The sequence below is a fragment of the Lotus japonicus genome, chromosome 3 (genome assembly GCF_012489685.1).
Source record: "Lotus japonicus ecotype B-129 chromosome 3, LjGifu_v1.2".
NCBI classification, from domain to species: domain Eukaryota; kingdom Viridiplantae; phylum Streptophyta; class Magnoliopsida; order Fabales; family Fabaceae; genus Lotus; species Lotus japonicus.
Genome location: NC_080043.1, coordinates 23,323,158 through 23,339,577, shown reverse-complemented (window position 1 = coordinate 23,339,577; position 16,420 = coordinate 23,323,158). Strand labels below are relative to the sequence as shown.

Sequence of the window (16,420 nt, the reverse complement as noted above, 5' to 3'; positions counted from 1 at the left end):
GAGGACATTGTTCTTCACACAAGGTTAGCAAACTCTCTCTTACCTTATCAAGAAATTCCTTCTGAAATGTCCAACAAAGAATTTCTGGATTCACTGTTTGTTGACAATACTCAAACACCACACTCCTCTCCAACACATTCACAACACCACACTGAACCATTGCCAAAACTCCCACCAAACACAAACCTCAATGAACCCTTGACTGAAACAACAAATGAACCATTCACATCTAAACCAAACTCTACCATGAACACTGTTTTCATCACTGACCAAACTGCCGTTGCACAAGAGAATGCCTCTGCATTCCAACTTGTTCAATCTTTGCCTAAGTCATTGATTGCCGATGAGCATATGACTTCTACTCTCAAACCGTTCACGAAAGCAAGCACTCTGAAGGCAAGCAAATCCGGTACTGTTCTCTATTTTTCTCAAGCAAGAAAGAGGCGCCTTCAGACGCTAGTTTAGGACTTGCATGAGTTTTTCCATGATTTTGTGGGGACTAAGGTGGTTAAAAGCCCTTTGAATTTCTTGATTTTACTCCTTGTCTTGGTCCTTTAGTGCTGCAGCAGGTAACTTATGGAAAAGGAAGGCCAAGATGCAAAGGAATTGAAGAAAGCATTCAAATGGGGGTTACAAAAAGCTGAAAAGCCACCAAGAGCGTGTAGCTGGCGCTCAAGCGTCCTCACCTGGCGCTCAATTGTAAGGGACTCTTAGCTCATTTGGCAATAACAACATTGAAATTCAGTTATATTTTCTCTCTCTAAACAGTTAGGAATTCATCTCTCTAAGATTTCCGATCACACTCCACACACTCTAGGCACCATGCCTTGATTCTATGTTCTTGACCGGAACATTGGCGTCGTCTGTGGGGATCAGTAGATTTCAATTCCCGGACAACGTGGATCACGATTTCAAGGAAGGTGCAAAATCTCTTGTGGAATTTTCTTGAGTTGATAGGAGCCACCATTGGAATCGGTTCGATGGGAGGGTATCATCGATTGCGTGGAAGACAGTCAAAGCGTTTGCGCGATCAGCCAAAACAAGACGTAAGCCTGCATGAACGAGATGAGCAGGACAAGCAAATGCCAGCAAGCGTGAGCACGCAGTTTCCAGAATTGGAGGCTGACGGAAGTTGGCAAAAATTGATCGGTGAAGTCGTTGGCCGTTTGGAACAACAAGATGAGGCAGTTACCATAGTGGACGCGGCGTTAAAACCTAGCGGATTATACAGGAAAAGCTACCGAGGTTCCGTGAGGAAGTTAGAGTCTTCTTCGGCGAGGGATAGGATGACGGAGGAGTGGTGTGCTTATCACCAAGTTTCTGGTCATGATACCGGAAAATGCAGAGCTTTACAGCATGCAGTTGCGAAATTGATAACAACAGGGAAGACTATTAAGGCGCAGCGCAGCAAACCGTCTACGATCGGCGAGGTAGGCAAAATCGCCGGCGGCTTTAGCGGAGGAGGAATCACTAGTGCAGCGCGCAAGCGATACCTCAGAACGATAAATGTGGTCGCGGAAGCGCCTTTCGGTTTCCAGCATCCAGACATCACGTTTTCACCTGCTGATTTTTTCGGTTTAAAACCACATCTGGATGACCCGATCGTGATCTCCCTTCGGGTTAACAACTTCGACGTACAACGAACGCTCCTGGACCAGGGGAGCTCAGCAGATATCATCTATGGCGGAGAATTTACGCAGCTCGGAATAGGAGAAGGAGACCTTATCCCGTATAAAGGGACCTTGGTAGGATTCGCAGGTGAATGAGTGTGGGTAAAAGGAGTCATAGATCTTGATACCACATTCGGTGAGGGCGAGGATGCCAAAAAACTAACAGTAAAATACTTGGTCTTAGAGGCAGAAGGTTCATACAACGCGATCATTGGAAGGAACACTTTGAACCGACTATGCGCCGTGATATCAACAGCTCATCTAGCAGTGAAGTACCCGTTGGCGAGCGGGCGAATAGGACGGATTGTGGTGGATTAAAGGGTTGCGAGGGAGTGTTACTGTAACGCTGTGGATCGGTATCGTAAGAAAAACGCCTCAACAGGACATCGTTGTAACAAAGTAGAGGCTCGGGAGGACAGCTTGGATCCAAGGGGCGAGGGGCGAGGGGCGAGTCAATAGACCCACCCCGATAGAAGAAACCAAAGAGTTGAAGTTTGGCGAGAAGATATGTTAAGTTCAAACGTGTTACAACGTGTTTCAATCTTATTTTGATCCTAACAATTTTTATAAATACTTTTCTCTACTAAAATCTAATTCCAGATGTTAATGACATTTTTCAGGAAATATATATTATAAGGTCACATGCTTCAACGAATATGTCTAAGCCTTATAAGGAAAAAGAAGTCTACGCAAGATATGACCGCATCGTCCAGTAAACGAGGAAGACACTTATTCTGTATCGTTTCATGCCACGTCATACCTCAAAATTTCAGAAGAAGCCTTTGAGCGGGAAAGTCAAAATTGTATCTCAACTATTTGCCCCATGGCTTAGTCAGAAGGAAACTAATCCGGTCACGTGCAAACTGATTTACCTTTGAAGAGAGAAGTCTCGATGACCAATGAAAAGGAAAAAGGACAACACGTCAACATCACATTTCCAAAATGTCTCTCTTCTGCAAAGTAGCCCAAAGCTATCACCACCTACTAGCTGACAAAGTACACCTTTTTGGCTAAAGGATAGCTTTGAACAGCAGCATGCATTTAATGAAGCTACCAACCGGAGATTTGAATCAACGGTTAGATGACACTCACAACGGCTACAAACAACGGCCAGATTTTGTGTCTCAACGGCTACACAACTAGCAAGATCATATATAAAGGACATATCTGAAGATTGAAGAAAGGAGAAGAGAAAAAGTTATTGCAAGAAAAGAAAGAACTCAGAGCAATTACTCCAAACATTCTTCAAAGCATTAAAAGCTCACAGCAGATTTCCTAAGAGTCAAATCCGATCTCATACCTCTGCTAAATCAAGAGAGAATACCAAACCTTAAAAGAGTCAAATCTCTTCTCTTACTTCTCTCTTAGATTCTGAACCCTTGTGTGTTCCAACGTCCTTTCAGAACCCAAAACACTTGAGAGTTCCAGTGCCATAAATTGTCTACACTAACTCTTTTGAGAAGAGATTTCTTGTAGAGCCAAACAATCTTGTTGATTGTAGGAGGAGTCCTGTACAATACTTGGAGAAGTCCGTGATAATACTAGGAGGAGTCCTGTACAATACTTGGAGAAGTCCGTGATAATACTTGGAGAAGTCCTGTCTAATACTTGTATTGGAGAAGTCCTTGATACTTGCTAGTGAAAATCTTGGTGGTGGCCAAGTACTGGACGTAGCCCAATCGTTTAGGGTGAACCAGTATAAATTCCTGTGTGCTGATCGTTCTGCTTTATTTACTTACTTCCGCTGCACTAAACGGTTTTTGAAAAGTCACCATAACAGTTTTCTTAAGAACTTATCTTCTTTTCATAAACTAAAGTTTTGACAAGTAATTTTTTAAGAACACAATTCAAACCCCCCTTTCTTGTGTTACTTATTTACATATCAAGATACTCAAAATAGGGACCAGGCTAAGTGAAAGCCAGGAGCAGAGGTTGTCAAAGTTGTTGGGAGAGAACCTGGACCTTTTCGCCTGGAGTCACAAGGATATGCCTGGCATAGACCCGAACTTCATCTGTCATAGATTAGCACTGAATCCATGGGCGAAGCCGGTAACCCAATCTCGGCGATGCATGGGCGATGAAAAGGAGAAGGCGACCCAGCAGGAGGTGAACAAGCTACTCGCATCGGATTTTATTCGCGAAATTAAGTACCCTACCTGGTTGGCGAACGTGGTAATGGTCAAAAAAGCAAACGGGAAATGACGAATGTGTGTGGATTACACAGACCTAAATAAGGCATGTCCGAAGGATTCCTACCCTCTACCTAGCATAGATAAACTGGTGGATGGAGCCTCCGGGAATGAACTTCTGAGTTTAATGGATGCATACTCGGGGTACCATCAAATCAAAATGCATCCATCTGACGAAGAAAAAACGGCTTTCATGACTGCAAGGGTAAATTACTGTTATCAGACCATGCCTTTTGGGTTGAAAAACGCGAGGGCGACGTATCAGCGACTGATGGACAGGCTGTTTGAGGGGCAAGTAGGAAGGAATATGGAAGTGTACGTCGATGACATGATCGTTAAGTCAGTTCTGGGGTCGACTCACCACGAGGACCTATCGGAAGCCTTTGGCAAAATTCGGAAGCACGACATGAGGCTCAATCCGGAGAAATGTTCTTTCGGTACATAAGGGGGTAAATTTTTAGGCTTCATGATTACGTCAAGAGGGATTGAGATTAATCCGGACAAGTGCAAGGCAATACGGGAGATGAAGAGCCCAAGCAATGTGAAAGAGGTGCAGCGGCTAACCAGGCGAATCGCAGTTTTGTCTCGATTTCTGCCTCATTCGGGTGATAAGTCAGCTCCGTTTTTCAAATGCCTTAAGAAGAACGCAGCATTCGAGTGGAGTCCAGAATGTGAAGAAGCTTTTAATCGCCTCAAGGAAATGTTGTCAGCACCACCTGTCCATTCGAAACCCGTCCAAGGTCTTCCCCTGCATTTGTACTTCTCCGTGGGAGATCACGCGATCAGCTCGGTAATCCTTCAGGAGGTAGACGGGAAACAGAAAATAGTTTACTTTGTGAGCCACACGTTTCAAGGGGTCGAAATGAGGTATCAAAAGATAGAAAAGGCGGCGCTCGCCGTCCTTGTCACCGCCAGACGTTTGCGACCCTACTTTCAAAGTTTTCAGGTAAAGGTGAGAACTGACCTTCCTTTGAGACAGGTATTGCAGAAACCAGATTTGTCAGGAAGGCTCGTCGCATGGTCAGTGGAGCTGTCTGAGTATGGATTGCAGTATGATATAAGGGGGAGAGTTGGGGCGCAGACCTTGGCAGATTTTGTGGTAGAATTGACACCCGAGGAAGGAGAAAGAGTAAACACACAATGGACGTTGTTCGTCGATGGTTCGTCGAACGACAACGGAAGTGGAGCCGGAGTCACACTGCAGGGGACGGGAGAACTGGTGTTGGAGCAATCTCTCAGATTCCAGTTCAAGGCCAGTAACAACCAAGCGGAATATGAAGCTCTAATTGCAGGACTAAAGCTGGCGATCGAGGTGCAAATTGACAGTTTGTTGGTAAGGACGGACTCGTTGTTAGTGGCAAATCAGGTTAATGGGGAGTTCCAGGTCAAAGAACCGGCTTTGATAAAGTATCTAGAGCGCGTACGATCGCTTATGAGTCGAGTAAAGGAGATTGTGGTCGAATACGTGCCGAGGACACAAAATCAAAGGGCTGATGCCCTAGCTAAGTTGGCTAGTGTTGGTCAATTCGCAAGTGTACGAATACCTCCGGGTTTTAAATTATCGAACCACAGGGAATTGGTGTGGAAGTTCAGTTTAAGATTCAAGTTTAAGGTTGAAAAGCAAGTAAAATTCAGTTTTAATAATTGGTTGTTTCTTGAGTTTGTAAAAAGACAAGTAATCAAGTAATAAAACGATTGAAAAACAGAGATGAGATTGCCTTGGGTTCTTGTTCAACTATTTCAGTTTTAGCAAACCTTCCTATTCAATCAGTCCCGAGTCTCTCCTTGATGTTCTAGCCTAATTAGTTATCTTTCGATGCCTCGCAAAGAAAACCCTTCCTAATCAAAAGATAGGTTCAATTCCTTGATAACCTAAACATTTGCTAGAAGCACTAAGCATACAAATCAGGCCAACAAACCCCAACTCTTCCTCTATTCCTAGCAGCAAGTATAGTAGGAGTAATCTCACAACAAGTCCCAATTCTATAACAAACTATCGTTATGATTATAGAAAAATAAGAAGCTAGCATGCATTCAAGCTTGAAAGATAAAGCATAGAAGTGAGATTCAAGGGTTTACTCAGAACTTCATGAATAGAGAAGGATTGAAAGCTAAAACATTCAAAGTCTTACAAAGAACCCAAAGCAAAAGGGGTTTTTAGCCAAGCATGGCTATAGAATCCATACAAGAAAAGAAGGATAAAACCTAGAACATGGACTTGGAGAATGCTTCTCCTCAAGCTCCAGAGCCTAACCCTACTTCTAACTTATTTAGGAATGTATATAAATGACAAAAGTTACAAAAGAAATGACAAAAAGCCTATTTATAGGCAAACAGGTCGAGTCTGGGCGCTCAGGCGCCAATTAAGCACGCCTGAGCGCCAATTCCAAGCCAAAACAAGCTCTCTGGAGGTAATTGGCGCTCAGGCGCTCAATCAGGAGCGCTCAGGCGCCAATTCCTTTCTAGCATCATGTAAACATCGATCCAATTGGCGCTCAAGCGCTCAACACGAGCGCTTGAGCGCTCTCTACATGCTAGAAAGCCTCTTGACCTTCTTCTTAACTTCCCTTTAAGCCTCCCTTCAATTTTCCAAGCCTTTTGACCTTCTTTCTTCATCAGTTTTCAGACCTAGCTGCTTGGGAACAAAGCAAGGAAAATATCTAGGATTTCCAAGAGTTTATTAGCACAAAAGACCCTCAATTCAAGTAGAAAAGATATGCAAGTCTTAAACTTACTTAAAATGCATGAAAGGTCCCTATAAAACTATGAAATTACCAAAACAAAGTAGAAACACAAATAAAGATAAAAATGCATGAGAATGCATGAAACACTACATGAGACTCAACAAAAAGACTCAAAACAAACTAAGAAATGACCCTAAAAACACTACTAAACTAGGGTCATCACACCACTATACTCAACGACAGCTCGCCCTCGAGCGTAAACAACACTCGCTTGCCCTCAAGCGCAAGAAATGCTCCCAACACAAGTGCTCAACAAGGAATACTTATAAGAAAACCGGGGGATTTAGCAACCACAGCTGGTTCCAAAAGAAAGACACAACAATCCACTTCATGCAACTTTTAGACAAAGGAAAGTGTAGAGTCCATCATGAGAAGCATATAGATCTAAAATTCCTAGGATGAGATATATATTAAGTGCACTGAGCACACAAGCAAGTTCACAGGTCCTGAATGTCATTCACTCAATAGCAACAAAGATCAAACATGCAAAAATTCAAAGAGACTTCAAAGGGTTGAAATGTTGGCTTGGTGAAGTACAAGGTGGTTGATCCCTAAGGAAGGCTAGGCTTCAAAACATATTGAGTGTGGTCCAATTAGTAACCCCCGGAGCTTTCAACAACAAACCTTTTTTAGCACAAGTCTCTTGACCCCTTTTTCAACTTTCTTTTCTTCTGTTTTTTTCTTTTTGCAACTCCAACTTGATTAGGAGTCTTTTTTCTCTTTTTCTTTTTCTTCTTCATCCTTTTTTTTTACACTTGGGGCAAGAGACATTTCCAACTTTAATCAATGCAAGGACCAACACTCCCCAAAATCCAACCTATCATCCATCCCAATCATTTAGCTAACAAAGAAATCTTCAATAGGCTCAAAAAGGACAACTAGGGACAAATGTTCAGGCCAACAAACTCTGAAGCTCAAAAACCTACAGGTCTCAAGAATTGTGCAAGTATCACAAAGCATGCAAAGAGTGAAATCAATACAGAACCAAGAAGTACGAGTGAGTCAGGATCCTCCAGGGAAATTTTATGGTGAAGGGTCAAAGATGGACCCTTATGGACTCACACCAACTCTATCCTTAAGAAACACTCGGAAGACCGAAGTATCCTCCTCTCTTCCAAAAAGCATGCAATCACTCATCCCCAAAAGACAACACAAGTATTCACAAAAACATTTTCAAAAACCAGCACAAGCTAGAGAGCATGACTAAGGGAAAAAACATGTGAGTATAGGGAAGTAAAGACCCAAAAACGACTCTAACAAAACAATGCATGAATAAAAGAAAAATAAAAGCTACAAAAGAAAAATATGCAAAAATGCATGAGCTTAACTAAGGGAAAGAGTTTACCTCCTTTACCAATTACCATGGAGGCCTTAGATACACCTCCGACTCCAAAATCCATGCTCTCATTCCCTGCAAAATGCAACAAACAAACAAGCAAAAGAAAACAAGACTTGGGTTGTCTCCCAAGCAGCCCTAAGTTATAGTCCTAGGTGGACTCTCCTTCCTTTGATGTTAGGAAGGAAATTCCTTACCATCACACTTCTTACCACATGAGCAAGGTAGGAACCTTGCACAAAATTTTTGGAAAAACTCCTCCCAATAGGGGGTATCATCTAAACCATCATACCAAATCCTTGCTCCCCCTTTCAAGGAGTGAGGGAAGAGCTTAATCATGAGCTCATCACTAGTCACACCTTCCATCTTTACAAGGTGACTAGCTTGAGTGAATCGGGCCGTGTGGGCTTGGAAATTCTCATCTTTAGACCCCCCATACTTGTTTTCACTAACAAGCTTGATGAGAGCTCGATTGAGCTCAACATCTTTTTCCTTCACTTTGGGGGTCTCTTTTGAAGACCTGGACAAGCTTTTGATCACATTACAAACAAAATCATCATTAAGGTTAGTTTGCAAAATAGGATTGAAAACTGAAAATCTTACTTTGTCCTCACCAACTCGGAGAATGAGCTGACCCTTATCAACATCAATCTTAGCCCTACCAGTGGCTAAGAAGGGTCGGCCTAGAATGAGAGGAATCTTTGCATCCTCCTCCATGTCCAGCACCACAAAGTCCACGGGGAACACATACTTGTCCACCTTCACCATAACATCTTCCACAATCCCATATGGTGTTTTTAGGGATCGGTCCGCCATTTGCAAAGAGATCATAGTTGGGGTAACCTCACCTAAGTTCAACCTCCTAAACATGCTAAGCGGCATCAAGTTGATGCTCGCTCCTAAGTCGCACAAGGCTTCAACAACAATCAACCCCTCAATCTCCACTGGGATGGTAAAACTCCCAGGATCCCTTCTCTTCTTAGGCATTTTTCTTTGCAAAATGGCACTACACTCCTCGGTCATCATGATAGTTTCATCAACCTCACTCAACTTCCTTCTCTTACTTAGAATGTCCTTCATGAACTTAGCATAGATAGGCATTTGCTCCAAAGCATCAGAAAAAGGGATATCGATATGGAGTTTCTTAAAAACATCCATAAATTTAGAAAATTGTTTATCCAGATTTTTCTTGACCAAAGCCTTGGGGAATGGAATCTTACTAAGTTCAGGAGAAGGAGTGCTCACAACTCTAGCTTTCATAGGTTCACTCACTCTCTTCTCCGTAACACCCTCATATTCTTCCTGTACTTTCTCATTTTTCTCTCCCTCATCTTGTTTTTTTGACTCGTGTAACACTCTCCCACTCCTAGTGGTAACAACAGCAGAATTTTCTTGTTCGGGATTGGGGATAGTATCGGAAGGAAATTTACCTTGAGGCCTTTCGGCAATTTGCTTGGCTAGCTGGCCAAGTTGGTTCTCCAAGTTCTTGATAGCCACCTCTTGGCTCTTGTAGTTGTTCTTCATGCGGTTGATGAAAGTCTCAACCAACTCCTCCAAACTCTTCTTGCCACCATCATTTTCACCAACTTGTGTTTGGACAAGAGGTTCATGATTTGAGGATGGAACTATGCTTCCTTGAGCGATAGCTTTGGCTTCATTGCTCTCAGCATTGACAGTACACAAGTTACTAACATGAGGTCCACCACAAGACTTGCACTCCACACAAGTCATTCTTGCACCAACAGCCTTGGTCTCCTTAATATGCATTCGAATCTCCGCCACTTGTTCGGTGAGTTGCTTGTTGGAGGCCAAGAGCTTGTCATAAGCTTCCACTTCAAACTTACTCCTTCGGGTTTGGCGATCATTTTCAGAGTTCATGGCTCTCGCTGCCATCTTTTCTATTAAGTCATACCCCGCTTGTGGGGGAAGAGCATCGAACTCGCCATTTGAAGCCGCATCTAGGCCAAACCTCCAAGAGTATTGTAGACCATCATAAAATGTTGCAACCAATTCAGCTTGGGTGAGATTGTGTTGAGGACATTTCCTCAAGAGCTTCTTAAAGCGCTCCCAAGCTTCATAGAGATTTTCTTCAGTGGGTTGCACAAAATTCATAATGTCTTTTTTCAGCTTCCTCAAAAGAGCTCTTGGGAAGAACCTTGTTGTGAATTTTTCTGCTAGGTCTTCCCAAAGGGTGATACTCCCCTGAGGTTGTGAATTCAGCCATTCCTCCGCTGCATCCTTCAAAGAAAATGGAAACAAGCTCAACCGAATTGCATCCGTCGGAACATTGTTCACATGGTAAGTGTTGCAATTTCGGATGAACCTCTCCATGTGAGCATGTGGATCTTCCAAAGTACCTCCACCATATTGGTTTTGGCTCACCAAGTTGATGAATACCGGTCTCAACTTAAAGTTTCCCACTCCCTCGGGAAAGACAATGCTCCCGGGATAGTCATAACTCATGGTAGCCGAAGTGAGTTCCCGAAGAGACCGGTTGGTATTCTCAACTTCCCGTTCACATAATCGGAAGGTGATCCCCTCTTGGATTCTTGCCTCGATATGGGCTTGCATCTCCTCCTCCGTCATTTGGCCACCCATGGTGGTATCTCTTGTGAGAGTAGCCTGAAAGTTTGATACTAAACAGAGAAAGATTAGTAGCACCAATTCTAGACAAGTTCAAAACAAAAATAAAACCACAAACTAAAAACTTAAACCAAAAACCACAAACAATTCCCCGGCAACGGCGCCAAAAACTTGTTGGTCAATTCGCAAGTGTACGAATACCTCCGGGTTTTAAATTATCGAACCACAGGGAATTGGTGTGGAAGTTCAGTTTAAGATTCAAGTTTAAGGTTGAAAAGTAAGTAAAATTCAGTTTTAATAATTGGTTGTTTCTTGAGTTTGTAAAAAGACAAGTAATCAAGTAATAAAACGATTGAAAAACAGAGATGAGATTGCCTTGGGTTCTTGTTCAACTATTTCAGTTTTAGCAAACCTTCCTATTCAATCAGTCCCGAGTCTCTCCTTGATGTTCTAGCCTAATTAGTTATCTTTCGATGCCTCGCAAAGAAAACCCTTCCTAATCAAAAGATAGGTTCAATTCCTTGATAACCTAAACATTTGCTAGAAGCACTAAGCATACAAATCAGGCCAACAAACCTCAACCCTTCCTCTATTCCTAGCAGCAAGTATAGTAGGAGTAATCTCACAACAAGTCCCAATTCTATAACAAACTATCGTTATGATTATAGAAAAATAAGAAGCTAGCATGCATTCAAGCTTGAAAGATAAAGCATAGAAGTGAGATTCAAGGGTTTACTCAGAACTTCATGAATAGAGAAGGATTGAAAGCTAAAACATTCAAAGTCAAACAAAGAACCCAAAGCAAAAGGGGTTTTTAGCCAAGCATGGCTATAGAATCCATACAAGAAAAGAAGGATAAAACCTAGAACATGGACTTCGAGAATGCTTCTCCTCAAGCTCCAGAGCCTAACCCTACTTCTAACTTATTTAGGAATGTATATAAATGACAAAAGTTACAAAAGAAATGACAAAAAGCCTATTTATAGGCAAACAGGTCGAGTCTGGGCGCTCAGGCACCAATTAAGCACGCCTGAGCGCCAATTCCAAGCCAAAACAAGCTCTCTGGAGGTAATTGGCGCTCAGGCGCTCAATCAGGAGCGCTCAGGCGCCAATTCCTTTCTAGCATCATGTAAACATCGATCCAATTGGCGCTCAAGCGCTCAACACGAGCGCCTGAGCGCTCTCTACATACTAGAAAGCCTCTTGACCTTCTTCTTAACTTCCCTTTAAGCCTCCCTTCAATTTTCCAAGCCTTTTGACCTTCTTTCTTCATCAGTTTTCAGACCTAGCTGCTTGGGAACAAAGCAAGGAAAATATCTAGGATTTCCAAGAGTTTATTAGCACAAAAGACCCTCAATTCAAGTAGAAAAGATATGCAAGTCTTAAACTTACTTAAAATGCATGAAAGGTCCCTATAAAACTATGAAATTACCAAAACAAAGTAGAAACACAAATAAAGATAAAAATGCATGAGAATGCATGAAACACTACATGAGACTCAACAAAAAGACTCAAAACAAACTAAGAAATGACCCTAAAAACACTACTAAACTAGGGTCATCAGCTAGCACCAGAAAACCCGGGAATAACCAAAGCGTGATTCAGGAAACACTCACCAACCCCAACATAGAGGGAGAACTAGTGGCCTCAGTAGATCGCCAGGCAACTTGGATGAACCCCATCATTGATATCTTGGCGGGTGAGCCAGGCGATGTGATAAAATACTCAAAGGCTCAAAGGAGAGAAGCAGGGCATTACACATTGCTCGATGGCATCCTTTTCCGGCGAGGATTCACTTCGCCCCTCTTAAGGTGCCTACCGCCAGAAAAGTATGAGGATGTCATGACGGAGGTTCACGAGGGGGTTTGCGCGAGCCACATTAGGGGAAGATCTCTGGCGGGTAAAGTCCTCAGGGCAGGTTTTTATTGGCCCACGATAAAAAAGGACTGTGCGGAATTTGTAAGGAAGTGCGAGAAATGTCAACAATTCGCGGATTTACCCAGAGCCCCGCCGGAGCAATTGGCCGTGATTAGTTCCCCTTGGCCCTTCGCCATGTGGGGAGTTGATCTCGTCGGGCCTTTTCCCACTGTCAGATCGCAAATGAAGTTCATTCTCGTGGCGGTGGATTACTTTACTAAATGGATAGAGGCTGAACCTTTAGCAAGCATAACGGCAGCCAAGATAATAAGTTTTTATTGGAAACGGATTGTGTGCCGATTTGGAGTGCCAAGGGCGATCGTCTCGGACAATGGGACGCAATTTGCAAGCAATCAGACCAAGGAATTTTGTGAAGAAATGGGGATCCAGAGGAGATTTTCGTCGGTGGAACACCCTCAGACCAATGGCCAGGCGGAGTCAGCGAACAAAGTCATCTTGCGAGGATTGAAATGCCGACTCTCGGATGCCAAGGGGGCCTGGTTGGACGAACTTCCGGTCGTGATTTGGTCATATAACACGACGCAACATTCGTCTATGGGAGAAACACCGTTCAGGATGACATACGGGGCAAATGTTATGCTCCCCGTGGAAATTGACAACAGCTCATGGCGAACAGCGCCAAAGTTTGAGGGCGAGAATGCATCGAATATGGCGATGGAGCTGGACCTGCTGTCAGAGACACGCGACGAAGCTCGCCTAAGGGAAGCGGCGATGAAACAGCGAGCAGCGGCTAAGTATGACACGAAGGTGCGACCAAGAGAGATGCAAGCAGGGGATTTGGTGCTTAAGAAACGAACAGGGATCACGGGAAACAAGTTGAGCCCAATCTGGGAGGGACCATACAGAATCTTGAAGGTCCTAGGGAAGGGAGCTTATCACCTGGAAAGCTTGGATGGGAAGCGGATGCCAAGATCGTGGAACGCTGCCAGTCTAAAGTACTACTACAACTAACGAGGTCAATAAAAAACGTTGAATCTGATGCAAAGATTGGCAGCAGACTTGGCGAGGAAAAATCCTTTTGTACTTTGTTCAAAGAAATTGTCGGCCGAAAGTGCCTGAATGGGAAAAACAAAGACACATTCTTGTTCTCCATCTCGGGAGTTTGTTGACTATCACGTCTGATTGAAAATACAAAATTTGTATCCAGCAATTTCAATCACACTGAATTGCGGCGAGGGCTCGGTGGGAAAAATTCCCTGAAGGTGGCAATCCCAACACGACCTTGATGTCTGGGGATTGCTCCGGAAAGTTCGACGCAGCTCGCCGTCACTCGTCGGCGATGTGTGCGGATAAGCTTCTTATCCCGATAATCTCCCCAAAATATGGGCGAGCATTGTTCAAACTAGGCTCAAAAGACTCGGGTAAACCCATATGGCCATTGGGCCCTGAGCAATTATAAGTCCTCGCCTAATAAGGCTGGCGAGGCCACACTTGATCTTACGGGAAATATGCGTGTGAAAGAAAGCCTCAGTTCAGAAACTGAGCCAAGAGCCCTAGTCGAACCCAGCACACCATCAATGTCGTCAGACGTAATTCAGAAATTAATAAACAAAGCGGGGGGGACAAGAGAATAAAAATCGGAAAACATTAAACCATGCGTAAAACGCAAAGACAAGTAGGAACTGAAATAAAGCAATTCAAAGTTAAATTACAATAATCCAAATAAGTAAAGAAGGATTGTTTTTATCTATGTTCTCATTCCTGTTTGAACAGCATCCCCTAGGTCAACGCCAGCAACCCCCGGAGGATCTTCAGCACCTTCCAGCCCAGCAGGTGTAATCTTCTTAAAAACTCCCAAAGAGTCAAGGTTAACATCAGGATGAAGATGTTTGACTTGAGCCTTAGCGATCAAGAAGCCCCGGATGCGTTCAACAGCTGCTGTCTGGGCTGCGTTGTTCTTCATTAGCTCCTCCAAAATTTTGGTTTGAGCATCGTTATCGGTTAGAAGTTTGCACTTGGACTCTAGATCAAAACGAGCGTCGGCGAGAGCCTTGCGCCTGTCCGATAAATCCTTACGCAGTTGGGCAATCTCTTCTTCCTTGCTGATAAGATCTTTCTCTTGAGCAGCGAGGGCGGCATCCTTAGTTTCAAGGGTCTGCTTGAGTTCGTCAATCTTGGCTTCCAGATGCTCTTCTTTCTCATCCGTCGCGGCCCGCGCCAGTTTGGCCTCAGCAAGTTTCTTTTGCATCTTTGACGTTTTCTCCGCCTCAGAAGCTAGCTGGCGGCGTAGGTTGGAGCAAGTTTCATCAAATCGAAGGTTGGCGGCGCGCAGAGTCTCCACTTCCTGGCGAAGCTCAGCAGCGCCAGGTAGGGGGCGAGCTTGCCAAGCTACCTGGGCAAACAGGCAACCCGCGCGAAGAAGGTTCGACACAGCTTCCTGAGCCACATCTTGCGGGTTCTGGCTGGGAACTTCCCTCAACTTCTCAAGATATGGATGAGAGAGAAGGAAGGAAAATGGATCGGAGTTGGAGTCGCTAGAGGGGCCCTTTGGGCGATCGGGCGAGGTTTCCTTCCCCCCATCGACATTCTTTGGAGAAGGAGGAGTTGGTAAAACATTGGTGGGAGAGTTTGGGCGATCACCAGACGGCGAGGGGTGAGCTGTAGCAGAGGCGTTCGCCTCGCCCTGGTGATCGGCTGTAGGAGACTTGCCCGCATCTGAGGAGGAACAAGGGATGGGAATGATGCCTTCTTCGCCAGAAACAGGGGAGATGACGGAGGGATTCGCTTCGCTCGCCTTACTCTTCTTTGGAGCACCTTCGTCAGTCGGCGAGCTCTGTCTTTTCTCCCCGGCATGGGCAGAGGAAGAGGCCATGGAGCTGCTAAGAACAAAGACACTCAACAATTCACCAGAAGAAAACTTCATCGTTCTACCTTAAAAAGGAAAGGAAAAACAGTCATCAGGGGGAAAGGCGAAGAAGAAAGTAAGCGACAAACATACAGAAATCAGGACCTAATCGGGGAAGCAATTTGGATCCTGGGGGAGGGTTTTTCCTTCCCTCTCCGTGAATAACGAGGGGTAGGCAGGGTGGATAACGATCCGGAAGTATCTTCGAGCGAGATAAGATTCTGAGCCCACCCCGTAAGGAGTGAATCGTTCTCGACCGGGCCTAGGGGCCAAGACGATCCAACCTTGAGATCTTTGAAGATCCACCTCAAAAATGAGGGAAAAAAGGGCAGGAGAAGGCGCTACATCAACACTGTGGCAAAGAATCTCGAAACATCGTAGGTAGGCTCAGGAACAGAGATGAAGTTGGCAAGGGAAACATTGATGCTGCGCAACATGAGGGTGAGGAAAGGGGAGAAGGGAAGTTTTATGTTCAGATCAAGGAATAGGTATTCATAGATAAAGAAAAAGTGAGAGTATCTGAGATCGTTAAACTCTCGGTGCTGCCAAAGGCGGTCTTGTTCTTGGTAGCCAGTGGTGCGAAGGAGGTCATTAAGCAAGGAGGAGTAGCAAAACCCACCGACTTGATGGGCAAGGTTAGAGACAGATTCGCTGGTTGACCGTTCAGATAATTGGTCAAGGATTTCTTGGTTGGGTGCCTCCGTGATAAGGGGGAGAGTGGCGAAGGTTTCCAAGCGGTGAGCCTTGATTTCCTCGAGAGAGGACAGAGCCCCTGCGGAGAACATAAAAAATAAGAAGGAGAAGAGAAGATAACTAACCAGAGGAGGGATTGTGGAAGGAAGAGCAGGAAGCGGAGCAAGAGATTCGTAGGATTAGTAAGGGAGGCTGGCACAGGAATCAGGAGCGAGTGGGGAGATAGTTAACAAGGAAAAAGGGGAAATGTGGGGAAGAGAATTTAAAGGATGAGAAGATAGAAAGTGAAGGCAACGTGTCAGGCGAAAAGTTGTAACCGTTGATGCTGATTGGTTCGAATTCAAAAATGTCAGATTTAGACGTAACACATTAAAAGGAAGGTACAGTAACGGAAGGTTATCGATCGAAATTTGGGTTGGCAG

General features: G+C 44.3%; 2 protein-coding genes and 1 non-coding gene across 3 annotated transcripts; 2 read left to right on the top strand and 1 right to left on the bottom strand.

Annotated features, from left to right (window-relative positions):
• Positions 1-980: 980 nt before the first annotated feature.
• Positions 981-1,766, top strand: LOC130743785 (uncharacterized). Its single transcript, XM_057596014.1, has one exon. It carries the CDS (start codon positions 981-983, stop codon positions 1,764-1,766), a length of 786 nt encoding a protein of 261 aa, XP_057451997.1.
• Positions 1,767-9,962: 8,196 nt separating this feature from the next.
• On the top strand, positions 9,963-10,069 carry LOC130709588 (small nucleolar RNA R71). Its single transcript, XR_009010066.1, has one exon. It is a non-coding gene; the product is annotated as a small nucleolar RNA R71 (small nucleolar RNA).
• A 4,078-nt stretch (positions 10,070-14,147) lies between these two features.
• LOC130743784 (uncharacterized) lies at positions 14,148-15,323 on the bottom strand. The gene has a single exon (XM_057596012.1). The coding sequence runs from the start codon at positions 15,321-15,323 to the stop codon at positions 14,148-14,150; it is 1,176 nt and encodes a 391-aa protein (XP_057451995.1).
• Between the last annotated feature and the right edge of the window lie 1,097 nt (positions 15,324-16,420).